The following is a 16,517-nucleotide window of genomic DNA, read 5'->3' on the forward strand; positions in this document are numbered from 1 at the left end:
AATTTTCTTTGAAAGGAGACAGCCTTCCTCCCAAAGGTGCTGCCAGGCGAGAATGAACTGGCAGCTGAAAAGGCAGGTCATTGGGTCTGCTTACGAAGGACTGACCCCTGCCCTCACCAGAAGTCTGAGCAGGGGAACTCCCTGTCCTAGGCCTAAAAGAACCTTGAGCTCTGCCCCTACCACGTCTAGACCTACCCCTAGACTGGGAATCATAAGCAGGATAAGTCCATCCCTTAGTAGGCCAATTTCTACTAAACTTGGAGGCTGCACCTGCAAAAATCATAACAGTTTGCATAGACTTAGCCTTGTCCTCCATTTTCTTTAAAACTGCTTCCACAGGTGAACCAAACAACACATCAGACTGTAAAGGAGCATCCAAAATCCTTGTTTAACATGCTCAGCTAAATTCTGATCTCTCAACCAGGCGTGCCTACGCAGAACAGAACCAGTGGCAGCCACCTCGAGGAGGCCTGCACAGCATCAAAACCACACTGCAAGGAATGTTTACCCACCTGTTCAGACACATGAACTAAATCCTGCAACTCTTTACACTCAATACCTTCCAGAGCATCCACCTTAGATTTCAATTGTGAAAGGAGATAATTCTGATATTTTAACATGTGAAACTGACAATTCAACGCCCTCATGGCTAAAGTGGAAGAAGTATACACTTTCTTTCCCCATCTATCCAAAGCCCTTGCCTCTTTATCAGGAGGGACAGGATTTTTAACAACAGAGGCCTTCACACCTTTAGGCCCCTGAGAGACAGTTTCTGGGTCTGCCCTAGGACTCTTAAAAAGATACTTATGAGCTTCAGGCACCCTATAGTACCTATCCGGTTTAACTGGGGCAGGAGGCAAAGAATCAGGATTCAGGGAAGCCTCTGCAAAAACATCTTCCACCACATTCAGAACAGGAGGTATAGCTAAAGGCCTATGCTGGGGTAAAAACAAGAATTCCCTAAGCCTCTTCCTGGAATCAGAGAAATCTTGACCTTCCCATTTAAAATGCTCCCTCATGGAATGCAGAGTCTCTGAAAATGAAAAATCCTCAGGAGGAGAAGCTGAAGGAGTAGAATCATCCACATCAGAATCAGAATAAGGAGGATACTCCTGCAAGTCTTCAGCCGAAGACACAGAAGCCATCGAACATAGCTCAATACACTCAAACCCAGGTTACACCCTAGGCCACTTATCAGGAGGGCATAGAACCTCTAATCATAGTAATCAAATCCTCTGCCATTTTAAGCATATGTTTCTTAGGCAAAGACCCTGAAGCACTAGGAGAAACCCCCACTGAAGCTAAACTTGGCCTGCCTCTCAAAGAAGCCTTGGAAACAGAAGGGAGGCTCTAACCACCTTAGGAAGAGAGGGAAGAACAGCCACCTGAGAAGCCCCTCAGCCTGGCCTACTTCCTGAGAGGATACATCCTGTAACAGTAAAGTCTCTCCCTGAGACTCCAAAGAAACTCCTGGCAGAACCTCCGCTCCACTGAGCCTTCTAAAGAACCGGCGTCTGGGACTGTCGGTTCTTCCACTCTAGGCTTTGCTGCTTTGTCCTTGCGCTTTTGGTCGGAGCATCCGGCGGCATTTTATAATTACAACGCTTCCCAAAAACTAACCTGGCACAGTCTAACCTTCTCTTAATAGTGCGTTTGTTAAATCTAGCACAAGAGCGGCATCCAACAACGTCGTGCTCAGGCCCTAAACAAGGTATACACAAAGTATGGTAATCCCTATGAGGTATCTGTTTCCCACAAGAAATACAGTTATTCACTTTTTCTGACATCCGGTTAAATACTGAGGCAAGAAAAACCAAAATATTCTAACGGGTACTTAGCCAACTTTGATTCGGTCTGAAACTCTGACTTCAGAAACTTTCAGAACGCCAACCTGCACTCGCAAAATTGCTTCTGCATCGGACCATGCGGCAAAAAAGACTGAGGATATGACGTCGGTCATGCGCATTAGTACCCTGACGTACTGACGTCAGTCTAATGCGCCCTGACCGACGTCAGCCATATACTTTGGTATTCGGGCCGACTGGACAGCGGACTACCCAATAGTTAGGACTGCAGCAATGTGGAATGAAGAACATCATATGCCAACTGCAGAGAGGGTTTTGTTTTCCTGTTTGCTTCTGGTAAGCGTTTATCTAACCTTTGGTCCCAAAAGAGTAAAACACTGAAGTCAGTAAGACAGCGTGGGTGCACCCAGATGTGACGACGAACAATGAAGCTGGCTACCTATTGCTCTAGCCATGCCATCAGCTGCATTAGAAAGCAGACACACAGACACGTTGGTCACTGATTGTAGGGAAGACAGCTGTGGCTCCACCGATTTCTGGATGTCAACAGGATGATTACCGGAGAGAGATTTTGATAGTTCTTTAGTCACGTCCCTCTACAAATGAGTCATACGGGCCAAGTAGTTCAGTGCTCAAAGTGCAAAAGTCACTGAACGCTACTTCCGTTTCCCAAATCTGTTCAACTCCCTAGATTCTCGACTGGAGGCTGGATGGATGCTTTCCTCTGAAAGCTCCTTCTTAATGACTGCCATCACAACCATGGCATCTACTAGGGAACCCTTAATCCACTGAATCTTATTTCTAAGTGTAACCATTATCTTATCCAGCTTACATGGGATACACTCCATCACAATGAGTTCCTTCCAGGACTGCTGAGGGACCAGGTCTTTTAACTCATCAGCAGTTGGAACCACCCAAAAGGTAGAAGAGCTAAAACCAAACGCCTCAAGAAATACCAATTCCTCTGGGGGGGCTTTTGTGGACTAACCCCCTCTCTGCTTCATCAATTCCAGAATATCTGCAAAGGAGACGTCTTCCAAAGGGGATCTTGGGAATGTCTTCCCCTCATCAAAACTGGAATCCTCCACCACCTTTTACAGGCAAATTTCCTATGGCCCTCCCCCATGGGGAAGGGTCAGAATCAAAGGGGGTGCTTACCAAGCAAGAACCCTTGAGGCTTAGTGAACTGCCCATGTCGTACATAATGAGCTGACTTGGACACAGAATCCAAAGAGGGTTGGGACGGAAATGAGCGAGTCCAAGACACCTCAATATGGACAGGGATGAACTTTGTTTTATGTGAATGGTGTGTTTGTTTCAGAGCAGTGGTATCCTCTAAAAGATATTCCTGTTCATCCAAACTGTTCTGTTGATGTTGCAGAAGAGGTTTAGATCCCTATACTGAGTATTTCTGATGCCACCTGACTTGCTGATGTGCAGCAAATTCATCAGTAATGGATCAGAGGATGCCTTATGTGCCAGACACAGGTCACCGCTTAGCAATCTGTAATATATAGAGTGAGTACAGTGACAGGGTTTTGAGTTGGTCCATGTAAGATATGTTGTTTAGGCCTTGTATCCTTTTAGTAAGGTACTTTCTAGGGGTTCCAGTCTATATTCAATGACTGGCCTAATGAGGGCTGAGTAAAGGGGAACAATGACATCTCTAGATCTAGACACAATCCCTTTGTTGTATAACACAACACAGAAGGATTTCCCTACAACAACAGACACATGTTGGTCAAAAGTTAGGTCATTATCCACATAAGTTCCCAAATTCCAAATAAATGGGTCAGTTCTCAGGGATGTATTGTTAATGTGGTAGTTCCCTGGGGTAGGTGACTTCCTTAAGGATATAATAATGCATTTTTTGGCATTTAGTTTCAGCCTATGATTTTGCCACCAGTTATTTATTTGGGATAAACCTTGCTGCAGGATGCCAAGCTCATTTGGGAATTCAATGACTGCTTACCTTGGTATTTGCTTTTACCTCAGAAAAGCAGATGCCAAAGAGGTTCCCTCAACTTTAGGGATTAGGACTACTGGGCTTGTCTAGTCAGTCTGTGATTCTTTAGTCATTACAGAATCTGATACTTCCCTCAGGTTTAGAACTAACACTGCTGGGCTGCTCCAGTCACTCTGTGACTCTTCAGTCATTACAAAATCTGATACTTCTGTAAGGTTTGGGGCCTAACACTACAGGGCGGCTCCAGTCACTCTGTGACTCTTCAGTCATTACAGAATCTGATACTTCCCGAAGGTTTGGGCACTAGCACTGCAGGGCTGCTACAGTCACTCTGTGATTCTTCCTTCCTTATTGTTTCCATAGTACTCACTACTGTCTCAGCCTAATTTGTAGTGTTGTCTCTATGTTATACTCTACCAGTTTAGTTCTCCCAGACATCTCTGGGAAACACTTCTTTAATTCTTAATAAAATGTGTGTTACTTCCTACTTTTGAAAGGGATTCTTCTAGCTGAGCTTCATGTACAGGTTTCTCTGACGGTTTCTGCATTACCATCACCTTGAATGCTCACCACACAGCCTTCTATTTCCTTCCCTGAATTCAACACAGTCACATGATAGATGCACTCTTCTTTCACCACACAGCCTTCTATTTCCTTCCCTGAACTCAACACAGTCACATGATAGATGCACTCTTCTTTTGAAGTCTACACCTTTAATCCTTCAATCACCTGAAACAGACCTTTAACCACTTGGCTAGTAATTTGCTTACTAATATCTGTTCACCTGAGTTGGAGGCTGGAGTTCTCTTAGTTGGGCAGTTTTACTATAAGCTAGTTGCTGCATCTCTTAGGCTTTCTGCATGTGCCTCTGTACTAGGAACAGAACCAGATTTAATGCTGCAAGACTAGAAGAAATGGGCTTTGTAAGCCCTGAAGCCTTTAAATTGTATCAACTGCTCTCAAGTTCTCACCTCATTTCTCTAGCAATGTCAGAACAGTCCTCTGAAATGCCTGCTGTATAAAAGTTCCAAAGGGGTTAGCCTATTGAAGCTTATGGCATCTCTCTTATGACAAACAGTAAGACAGGGTACAGTCAGTCCCAGTTCTACCCATCTGTGTCCATAACTTCACTTAGCATGGATTTCAGTGTTTTGATGAGCCTCTCTACTAATCCATCAGTCTGCAGATGGTAAATTTAAGTTTTCAACTTTCTGACTTTAAAGCGCTGACATAACTGATGTAAAGGACTGCCTCGGATACTAAATATCTCTTTAGGGATAATCAATCAGGAAAATAACAGTATCAGTTCTCGTCAATACTCTTACCATTAGCAGTACCTTTGCATGACAGTGCTTCTGGAAATTTTGCAACATGGACTGCCTTTAACATCTTTGTTGCCTTTTTGCTTGCTTCCTTGAACTGTACCCTCTCCACCTACTGTAAAGCCCTACATTCTGCTGCACTTGCTAGTATCAGACTCCTGTGCGGCCACACTTCCCTTTTTCTCTTTTTGCCACTTCCTTACACCCTTGTCCACAAAGCTCAGAATATAGCATCCCTGGATCACTCCTATACCTTGCTTACCTTGATTTACTCCCAGCCTCCTACCGATCCTTAAGCACCTCCCCCAGTACAGCACAATCCACTCTTCATAAATCCCTTCCCTCCGTGCTGGTGACAGTGTTCCAACTTATGGCTGAGGATGTGAAAAATGAACCTCCCGACAGTATGCATGTAAACAGTTCTCTTCTGTCATTCTACTGGTTGACAAGCAGGCCAATAAGTTTCCCATTCTTGCCTTCAAGTAGCTGGGTTGAACTTATGATACTTTGTGTCCTCCCCTGAAAATGTACATACACTAACAACATGGGATCTTAGCTGCTAAACAGATAGTCAGTGAGACACTTACTACATTTCTGGGCATGTGACCATAGGACTGTATCGACTAAAACAAGGATCAAGATTTAAACCATATAACTTGGCAAAAAGAACTGGTAGGTCCTGGGTTCATGTACTCTTATGCAGTCAGTGCGGGATGTGACAGTATCCGTAACTACAGGGAGGTGTGTAGATATCCCCAAACACAATTTTACAAAACAATGCCATATTTAGAGGGGTGCAAATGATATAATTAACCAAGGACCTATCAAGGAGGGTGTTTGTGTTAAATCACCCTTTTCACGTGTGGTCGGTTTCAGAAAGTTACATAAGGATACGTTCTTGTTCTTGTTGTGTTTCCAGCAATCTTTCTACGTGAGCCAGAAGAGAACTCTGGACACTGTCCATGTGGTCTGTAAGCCTCTGCATCAAATCCAGTTGGCTCTGTTTCAGCTCCATAATCTCCCTCTGCTGGCAACGCAGCAAGGTCATGAAATCGTCTTGCATTTCCAAGCCTACCTGCAAACAAGAATAAAAATGACAAAAACATCCACACTACTACATACTTCAACTGGTCAGGTAAGTAACTACTGTAAGTACTTGCTGCTGATTTTTTTTTTAAATCATGCAACATTCACAGAGGCAGGTGAAAAACTGAGTCAACAATTTTCAGTACCACCTATCTTTAAATATTCTGTAGTAAACATAAAAAAGCCAACTATCTTAATCCAAGCTCTTCATGCGAAGATATAAGAAAGGTTTTCAAAAATGCAAACTTTCAAACAGCACAGGGTACACTTGGACATTTCTAAACTTTTCTGATGTCAAGTTCATGTTCTTGTTGAATGATGTCTTCTTGTGCCAGTAACAAAGAACATCTTAAAACAGGAATTGTACATATCCTCTCAGTTTGTGACGAATGCTAAAACATGATCACAGAGAAGGAAACCAGGCCCATCTATGCAGAAACAAAACACCACAAAGAAGCAGTAGGGAAAAGAAACCTCCGATTCCACTCCAAGAAGACATGCCTACGTTACTACATTTTAACTTGTTAGAGTGAATACGTCTCCAAGGTACAGTGATCTCAGAATAGGTAGATATATACACATACAGTACGTGTTCAGTGCGTGCACAGGGGCCCAGTAAAACAGAAAAGATATTAAAGAAGAAAAGTGATATTTGCTGTTCACCTGTGTTTTCTGTCTTTTTTGGTGGGCAGGAGGTATTTTGGGGCTTGGACTAAATTTGAGCATTTCAAAAAGAGATCAACACAATAATGACATGTTCCAGTTCTGGCTCTAGACTGAGCCCTCAGTTTGCAATGTTTTGTAAAGGCGTGGACTGAGGACCAAGTGGCTCCTTCAAGAATGGTCTTACAGACTCTGCCCCTTCTGTGAAAGCTGAGGAAAGTAACCAATGGACTAGCAAGAGCAGGCTTTAAATATTCCTGGTAGCTGTTCCTCATCATTTGGCAGTAGTAATAAGCTTCCCCTGAAGTTTCCTGTTCCTTTTCTACCCTCCTAATCTCACACAAACAACTCCATTCATTTTCCTACTCACATTTTACTAACTACTTTACAGTTTACTCCTCACATAGTGACAATCTTTTCACTAATACCCTCTGCATCCTGATATGTTTTATTTCAACAATGTTATGGTACTTCTTTAGAAGTACTTCCTTTGTTTCTAATTTATGTATTTTTGTCTAATGCAAAAAGATACACTCTTACTGCTATTACTATGTTATTGGCATTTACACACGAGCATAATGACTGTACCTGTAGGTTTATTTTTACACTGCCTCTGATTACTATGTTATTAGCCTTTACACACGAGCTTAACAACTGTGCCTGCAGGTTTATTTTTACACGGCCTCTAATTACTATGTTATTGGCCTTTACACACGAGCATAACGACTGTGCCTGCAAGTTTATTTTTAACACTGCCTCTGATTACTATGTTACTGGCCTTTACACACTTGTGCATTATGACTGTGCCTGCAGGTTTATTTTTACACTGCCTCTGATTACTATGTTACTGGCCTTTACACATGAGCATAACAACTGTGCCTGCAGGTTTATTTTTACACTACCTCTGATTACTATGTTACTGGCCTTTACACACGAGCATAACAATTGTACCTGCAGGTTTATTTTTACACTGCCTCTGATTACTATGTTATTGGCCTTTACACACAAGCATAACAACTGTGCCTGCAGGTTTATTTTTACACTGCCTCTGATTACTATGTTATTGGCCTTTACACACTTGAGCACAATGACTGTGCCTGCAGGTTTATTTTTACACTGCCTCTGATTACTATGTTATTGGCCTTTACACACGAGCATAACAACTGTGCCTGCAGGTTTATTTTTACACTGCCTCTGATTACTATGTTATTAGCCTTTACACACGAGCATAATGACTGTGCCTGCAGGTTTATTTTTACACTGCCTCTGATTACTATGTTATTGGCCTTTACACACTTGTGCATTATGACTGTGCCTGCAGGTTTATTTTTACACTGCCTCTGATATGTATTTTACAATGTCACACTCGTGGAGCTTTTCTCCTTGGGCCTCTATTGAAAATGTATTTTTTGCCCAGTTGGACCTTCCTGGTGAACAAAAATAAATAAAATAAAATAAATACAATTTGTATAACACAAGAGAATTATTATGTACATCCATTTGGAAACAGTTTGCTTAGACACCAGTAAGCATATTTTATTTCCAGCAAGAAAAAAAAAAACTGGACAGATTTTCTTTTGTCCTTTTTAAGTAAAACATGAACTATCTATAAACATCTAAAAATGAATTTAATCTCTTGCTTTTTAGAATTTATTAAAGTAGGTAGCTGAATAGTCTGATTAAGAGTGAATTCAGAAACCACTTCAAGCTTGAAAGGAAGACTGGTTTGAAGGCTGACTCTAGTCTTATGAAAAATAAAAAAAAGGGCCTCTAACTCAACTCTTCTAGATGAGGTTAAGGCTACAAGCAAAGCAGTTTTCTAGGTATAAAAAATATCAAAGAATTAGCAGCTGGCTCAAAAGGAGGAAGAAAAAGAAGTTACGTACCTACCATAACGTTCCATGTTAGTTGTCCCATCTCGCCTTCCTTCTTTAGATGGGTCCGGAGCCGATCCTTGGCTCCGACTCGGCCACTTACTATAGCTCGAGAGCTATTTACTGGCTCGAGGCTACCCCTTATCCCAGAATGCCCAGCATCAGCTACCCAGATCTTGTTTGAGATAGCTCACACTAGACATAATTATAGAAAAAAAAATTCTAAGCTTGTTTCCTGCCTTTCCTGTAACTAGTCTAGTCCACCAGGACAGTTTGTAAGCTCCTGAGCCCCCCAAGCCTTTCTGTATTGGAGGGAAGCCTTCTAGCTTATCAGTGGGCACTAGGTAGCCTATCTACAACAGGAGGAGAGGTTTCTGGCCCAGAAATTATAGTTTTTTGGCAGTTTGGGAAGCTTTTCCATTGCTTTCAACCTTCTGATTTAAAAGCCTGTGTTTGCGCTTGTTTCCTGCCTTTCCTGTTACTAGTCTAGTCCAGGTACAGATTTGCTGTATCCAGGACTCTTTGTAGGCTTCTGAGCCCCCCAAGCCTTTCCGTGTTGGAGAGAAGCCTTCCAGCTTATCAGTGGGAGTGGTAAGCATTAGGTAGCCTATCTACCACAAGAGGAGTGGTCCCTGGCCCAGAAATTATAGCTATTGGCCGTTTTGGGCAGTTTTCTCCCATCTCTTTCAACTTTCTGGTTTGAAAGCCGCACTTGCACTTGTTTCCCGCCTTTCCTGTAACTAGCTTAGTCCAGATACAGAGTTGCTGTATCCAGGACTGTTAGTAAGCTTCTGAGCCCCGCAAGCCTTTCTGTGTTGGAGGGAAAGCCTTCTAGCTTATCAGTGGGAGTGGTAAGTACTAGGTAGCCCGTCTACCACATGAGGAGTGGTTCTTGGCCCAGGAATTGTAGTTTACTGATCATTTGGGAAGCTGTCCAGCTTTTTCAACATTCTGGTTTAAAAGACCACATCTGCGCTTGTTTCTCATCGTTCCTGTAACTAACCTACTGGAAAGCACTAGAAAGCCTTAAACTGATACAAGCCTTCTAGCTTAAAAGAGAGTCTTTGGAGTGATTAAGTATCAGTTTTCTGTTTTCCACCTAAACGCTGATTTTTCAGCGTTTATTGTGATTTAAAAGCTTGTTTTTTTCACATATTGTACTTATCTGACTGCCTGCACTTTTAAAAAGTTGTTTTTTTGTTTAAATAATTTGTTTAACTGTTGTAGGCTACACACTAAAGTACGACAGCCTTTTCTGATCGCTTGTAGTTGTTTAAAGCTGTTCTAAATGTACTTTTATTGTTTTTGCCTTATCTTTTCAAGAAATAAAAAAAAAAAAAAAAAAAAAAACATTCCTTGTTTTCCACCCTTTCAGCCTAGTGCTGAATTCAGGGCAGTGATACTAGTTTCCGAGTTGCCCATACCTTACTTGGATAGAGGGAAGTTTCTCTGTTCACCTGTGAGAGAGGCGAACTTTGAGCAGCCATCTGTCCCTGGAGGAGTGGATCCAGCCCAGAAGTTAGTAGTTTAAAAAACGTGTTTGCACGGTTTTGCATGCCAGGCAGCACCGGTTAGCTACAGTTAAATTATTCCCGGCTCCACTAAGTGTCCTCTTCAGTTTTTCCCTTGAAACTAGTCTAACTCTCAACCTAAGCACTCAAAAAGCATCCTACAGTCCAGCACTTACTCAGACCTAATAGCAAGCACTAATATACCCCAACACTTGATTGCCCAGCAGGGCAAGGCTCTTTATCCACCCCTCACCAACCAAGCAGCTCACCCTAGTACTCAGGCATGACCACAGGACAACTTCAGGTGTACTCTCCAGTCCAGCTCGTGAACCTGGGTATGCTGAGGAAATGTTATAACTGCCTCATGTACACAGACAACCCTCTCCTCTTACCACAAAACACTAACATATGCGAGAGATGCAATTATGCAGCCAAACTGGAGGCTAAGGTCTCTCCACCCAAGACTGGAACAGACAGTCATGAGGAGAAGGTTAACACTTGCACCACACCTCCAGCCTCACACAGACCTACTAAACCATCACTGGCAAAAAATACACATAAATACATTAAATCATACTCGGAAGCTCTAAATAAAAACCCGCAAAAGCATCAGAGAGCTCCAAAGCAGACACCCAAAAAACCTGCACCTCCCGTCACAAACCAGACAACACAAAACACAAAATCAACGTGCTACACAATCACAGCCCTTAAGGTGAAATAACATACCTAACACTAGTAATAGGTGACTTTATAGTCAGGTGCACTGACGTCCCGCTCACTAGGCTGGACAAGGAGAAGGTTACTGTTAGCTGCCTGTCAGGTGCCAGAATCCGCCACATAACACAAGCACGCAGGTCACTCCAGAACAAGTACAAATATGACTCTGTCATTGTTCATGTTGGTGTGAATGACCTGAGACGTACCCCCTTGGACTACATGAAAAGAGACATGGAAAAGCTCTCTGATCATGTAGCCCAGGCAGGTATGACCCTGAGCAGCATCCTGCCCTCACCAAGAATGATACCTCAGTATAAAGAAAAAATGATCAATTTCAACAATTGGCTAAGCTTCTGGCGTCATTCAAAGGGGATCCAGTGTCTGTCAGCCTGGGACGACATGCTCGACAAGCCGCGTTGCTTTGCAAGAGACGGCTTGCACCTGTCACCCCTAGGCTTTCGAATACTGGGCAAGGCTCTTGCTGCCCCCATAGTGCCTTTTTTAGGCAAGGCTCAAAAGTCAAACCCACCTCCATAAACAGCACAAATAAAAAAATGAGGGTTATGCTACTCAACGCCATGAGTTTAAATCTCAAAATGCATGCGCTCGAAGCAATCCTCAGTATGGAGAACGTCGACATCTGTGCAGTAACTGAAACCTGGTTCAAAGCTCCAGAGAGCACTCCAGCACTACTGGGCTACAACTCATACCACATATTTCGGCCACAGAACACGGACCGAAACACAAAAGGAGGGGGTGTATCCATATTCATCAAGGATACCTACACACCCAGGTTAGTGGCACAGCATGATACCTCTGAGACCATCCATGTGCAACTGAAATTGGGCAAATCTGCAAAACAAATTGTGGCCTGCTACAGATCACCTTCCATGACCCAGGACCACCACTCTGCCTTTCTGGAAACAATGGAAAACATGAAGGTCCTACCGAACACCCTGATAATGGGAAAACTACTTGAGTACAAACTCCCAGGCTGAGCGCTTTCTGGAATTTATCAACTCAAATGCCCTGGATCAGCTGGTAAACTCCCTTACCAGAGGTGAAAATATATTGGACCTGGTCATCACCAACATGGGCGACAGGTGTTCCGCACTGGAGGTCAACCTGTCACTGGTTAGATCAGACCATAAACTAATCACTGTGGATGTCCACACTCCACCACCACCCCCAACCAAGGAAACCACAGTGAAACACTTTTCTAAAGCAAACTTCACCTTACTTAAGACAGAGATGGTAAGTTTCAAAGCCCCCATGCTAAAGGATAACGTTGCCCAAGATGCAGAATCCTTTACAAATGCACTCTATGAGCACCTACCAGGATGCATGGATCGTGCCATCCCTAGCAAAACCAAGACTCAGTCCCCTAAGAGAAAGAAACCAGTCTGGTGGGCCCCTGCCATAAACAGGTCACACAATAAAAGGAGGAAACTAGTTCAGAAAAAAAGCAAATCCCAACAAGGAAAGACATCCCTGATCAGTATCAGTAAGAAACTAAGGTCCCTCATAAAATCATCCAAGGCTAACTTCGAAAGAAAAATAGCCAAGGATTCGAAAGATAACCACTGAGCCTTCTTTAGCTATGTCAAAAATCTAAGTGGCAACTCACAGATATGCTCTGAGCTAGTGCAAAATAACACAAAATATACTGAACCTACTGATGCTGCCAACATCCTGGCAGATAGATTCAATGCAAACTTCACCCCCCTCTCACCTCCAAAAGGGCCCACAACAATACCGGAAAAGTGTAGTGTCCCAGAAATCACAGACGCACAGGTGAAAACAGCCCTTTCAAAAGCCAAAAACACAGCGTCAATGGGGCCAGATGGTGTTCCAAGCTGCGTCTTGCATGAACTACAGAATGAACTAACCCCCACCTAAACACGCTGTTCAACCTCAGCCTCTCCACAGGCTATGTGCCCATAGAATGGCGCACAGCAACAGTTATTCCACTCCACAAAGAAGGGGCCACAACTGACCCTATCACCCCATAAGCCTGACTAGCCTGGTCTGCAAGGCTATGGAGCGCATCATCATGGAACTCATTAACAAAGACAATGGGAACCTCCAAACACTTGACCTGACCCAGTTCGGCTTTGTTAAGGGCAGATCATGCCTTCTAAACCTGGTTGACTTCTTTGAGACAGTCACCAAGGCCATAGACGAGGGAAAGGTGGTTCACACAACCTACCTTGACCTCACCAAGGCATATGACACCATTCCTCACTCAGGTATTATAGAAAAACTCACCAGCCTGAACATAAACCCCTATGTCACAAGATGGGTTGCCAACTGGCTTACAGACAGAACTCACACGGTAAGAATAGCAGGCTCCAGATCCGACTCTAAACCAGTCACAAGTGGTGTCCCGCAAGGCTCTGTCCTGGGACCCCTGCTGTTCAGCATATACTTCTAAGACTTACAGGCAAACACAGGACTATGGCTAACCAAGTTCGCCGATGACTGCAAACTGGGAGTCATAATTGACTCGCCGTCTGACACGGACATCCACCAAAAAGGCCTTACTGAGATGGACACCTGGTGTCAAAGTCATGGCCTCAAGCTAAATGCAAAAAAATGCATAGTCATCCCATTTAGGAAAAACAAAACACTCACGAATTACCACATAGGTGGCAGCCCCCTTAATACAGAAGAGGTAATAAGAGATCTGGGGACCCAGGTAGATAGCAATCTCTCCTTTGACAATCATATTGCCAAAGTAGTTAGGAAATCCTTCTATGTGGCCCATCCAAATACTAAAAGGTTCGCATCTAGAAATAACGAGGTTATAGTGCCCCTCTACTCGTCACTCATCAGACCCATCATAGAGTACAATGCCCCATTTGGGATGTACCTCACAAGACACTTCCAACAGCTGGAAAGACCACAAAAGTACCTCACCAAAAGGATTACTGGCCTCAAACATATGTCCTATGCAGCCCGACTGAAAAAACTCCAGCTGTACTCAGTGGCATATCGCTTACTCAGAGGTGATCTCTTGCCTGACTTACAAAGCCATGTCCAACTCAGAACTGATGAACATGCTTCACCTAAAGAAATCCAAATCACTGCGAGCCACGCTCTCTAGTGAGCTAAACCTCACCACAACAATAAATAGAACATGCTGGAGGGATAGATTCCTGTCACAGAGACTCCCCATGCTTTGGAACAAAATTCCTAACTACATTAGGCAGAGCCCCTCACTAACACTCTTCAAGAGAAACCTTGACGAGTGGATGGGTAACAGAAAATACACCCCTGGGATCACTTCATTGGCTCTGCTTGACAGAGACTCAGTTAATTAATCAATGGGGTGACGAAAGCCGACACACACTGGCTAGGCTTATAAATGCCCTCGGGCAGATAGCCTAGTACCTACCTATGAACCTAAGATAATCCATTAATCAACCTGGATATACAGTTAATTGTCATGGTTTGCTTGGGAAGCAACTAACAACAAAACAAATTAGCCAGTGAAACCATTGAGAAACTCCTCTCAATCCTCGAGGAAGGGGGAAGGAAGTAGGGACGCAAGAAGGAAGACGAGATGAAGGACAACTAACATGGAACGTTTTGGTAGGTACATAACTTCTTTAAGTTAAGTTGTCCAATCTCGCCTTCATTCTTGCTGGATGTCAGTGTGTCCCTAACACCTCAATCCTGGGTGGCTCATTGGAACAGACACTTCAGAACCGTGGAACCAAAGGAAGCCCTGCCCCGGGAGACCACATCTACTTTGTACTGAGAAATGAATGTATGAGGATCTGCCCAAGTAGCTGCTGCACAAATTGAATCTATGGGCAATCTAGACTGAAAAGCTACCGAAGTAGATACTGACCTGGCTGAATGACCTTTGGGTTTTGCTGGAAGATCTTTTTGTCGCAAATGGTAGGTATGGGCTATGGTGTCTGGTAACCATTTTGACAAGGTTACTTTAGAAACTGGAAGGCCTTGTTTGTTATTAGCAAATGAAAGGAACAACTGATCTGATTTTCTCATCTCTTTAGTTCTATGGAGACAGAAATGCAGTTGTCTATGCACATCCAATTGTAATCTGTATTCTGCCTTGTTGGAATGATTACGGGTAAAAGACAGGAAGTTCAATGGATTGATTCAAATTGTGTTCTGAACAAACGTTAGGTAGAAAAGATGGGTTGGTTCTCAGAGAAACTCTGTCGTTGTGAAAAACTAGGAATGGAGGGCGAACACATATTGCATGAAGTTCTGAAACACGTCTGGCAGAAGTAATAGCAACTAGGAAGAGAGTTTTCCAAGAGAGAAATTTCAAGGAACATGATGCTGCTGGTTCAAAGGGTGGCAGTATCAAGGAGGCCAGAACCAAATTGAGATCCCAAGGTGGAAGGGGCTCTTTCACTGGGGGGTCTAAGTAGAGATGTACCTCTCATGAAGGCCTTACAGAATTTGTGAGACATTATGCAGGAGTTAGAAACTCCGACGTGAAAATTTGAAATGGCAGCTAGTTGCACTCTGATGGTAGCAGCCGCTGCACCAGAATGAAACAATTCTGCTAAGAAATCCAAAACCTCATGTACAAGAGCTGTAAAAGGATCTAAATTCCTGGATTCTGCCCAATAAGAGAATCTTTTCCATTTGCTAGCATAGACTTTCCTTGTATTTGACTTATGGGAGGAAATAATAATATCACGCACTGCTGGGGAAATACTGGGGAGCCTGGCTAGGACTGGAAGTGGAGTAACCAAGCTGTGAGCTGCAGAGATTGGAGGGACAGGTGCAGCCTGCCTGACTGATGAATCAAGAGGTCCAGTACAGGGTCCAGAATCCAAGGCTGGGCTAGAAGGTGGGGGTGAAGGAATGGAAAACAAATCTGTCTAGGCCAATAGGGGGCAATGAGGATCATTTTGTAACCCAACGATTTTGCTTTCTGAATGACTTTTGGAATTAGGGGAAAGGAGTTCCTGAGGCCAATCGTGGACTAGAGCGTCCCTGGGTGTCTGACCTGGAGGAGGAACAAGGGAGAAGTAGCTGCTGCATTTGTTGTTGAGGGGAGAGGCAAAGAGATCACAGCAAAGCTGGCCCATTTGTGGAAAATAAGATCCACAACTTCCTGTTTCAGAGACCACTCGTGAGGCATGAGGATAGCCCTGCTAAGCTTGTCCGCTATTACGTTGGATGTCCCAGGGATATGCATTGCTGACAGAAAACGTTGGGAGGAAAATTGCCCATTGCCACAGTCTGAGGACCTCTCGGCACAAGGGGTAACACCTGGTTCTGCCCTGTTTGTTGATGTACCAAACCGCTGACATTGTCCATCTGCATTGCAATAGTCCCGGCAGGGAGAGAGTCTTGAAGAGCTTGCAACACTAGGAGCACCGCTCTCATCTTCAGGACATTGATGTGCAAGTGGTACTCGTGAGGTTGCCAAGTGCCTTGGACTATCTTCCCTAGATAATGCCCCCCCACCCTATCAGGGAAGCGTCTGTGGTCACTGTGACAACCGGATGGGATTGCATGAAAGGTCTGCCCTGAGTAACTAGTGGGGAGACCATCCACCAGGAAAGGTGTCTTTTGCAAGG

The 16,517-nt window shown here is 43.8% G+C and overlaps 1 protein-coding gene across 1 annotated transcript in view; it reads right to left on the bottom strand.

Moving 5' to 3' along the window:
• Positions 1 to 16,517, bottom strand: part of EDC4 (enhancer of mRNA decapping 4) — a 2,017,057-nt gene that overhangs the window by 399,659 nt on the left and 1,600,881 nt on the right. The window contains exon 21 of the mRNA XM_044082055.1: positions 5,988 to 6,168. Coding sequence (XP_043937990.1) covers positions 5,988 to 6,168 — 181 coding nt within the window. The remainder of the gene's footprint in view (positions 1 to 5,987; positions 6,169 to 16,517) is intronic.

The sequence above is a fragment of the Protopterus annectens genome, chromosome 8.part1, assembly GCF_019279795.1.
Source record: "Protopterus annectens isolate FY-2018-M chromosome 8.part1, PAN1.0, whole genome shotgun sequence".
Taxonomy (NCBI): Eukaryota; Metazoa; Chordata; order Ceratodontiformes; family Protopteridae; genus Protopterus; species Protopterus annectens.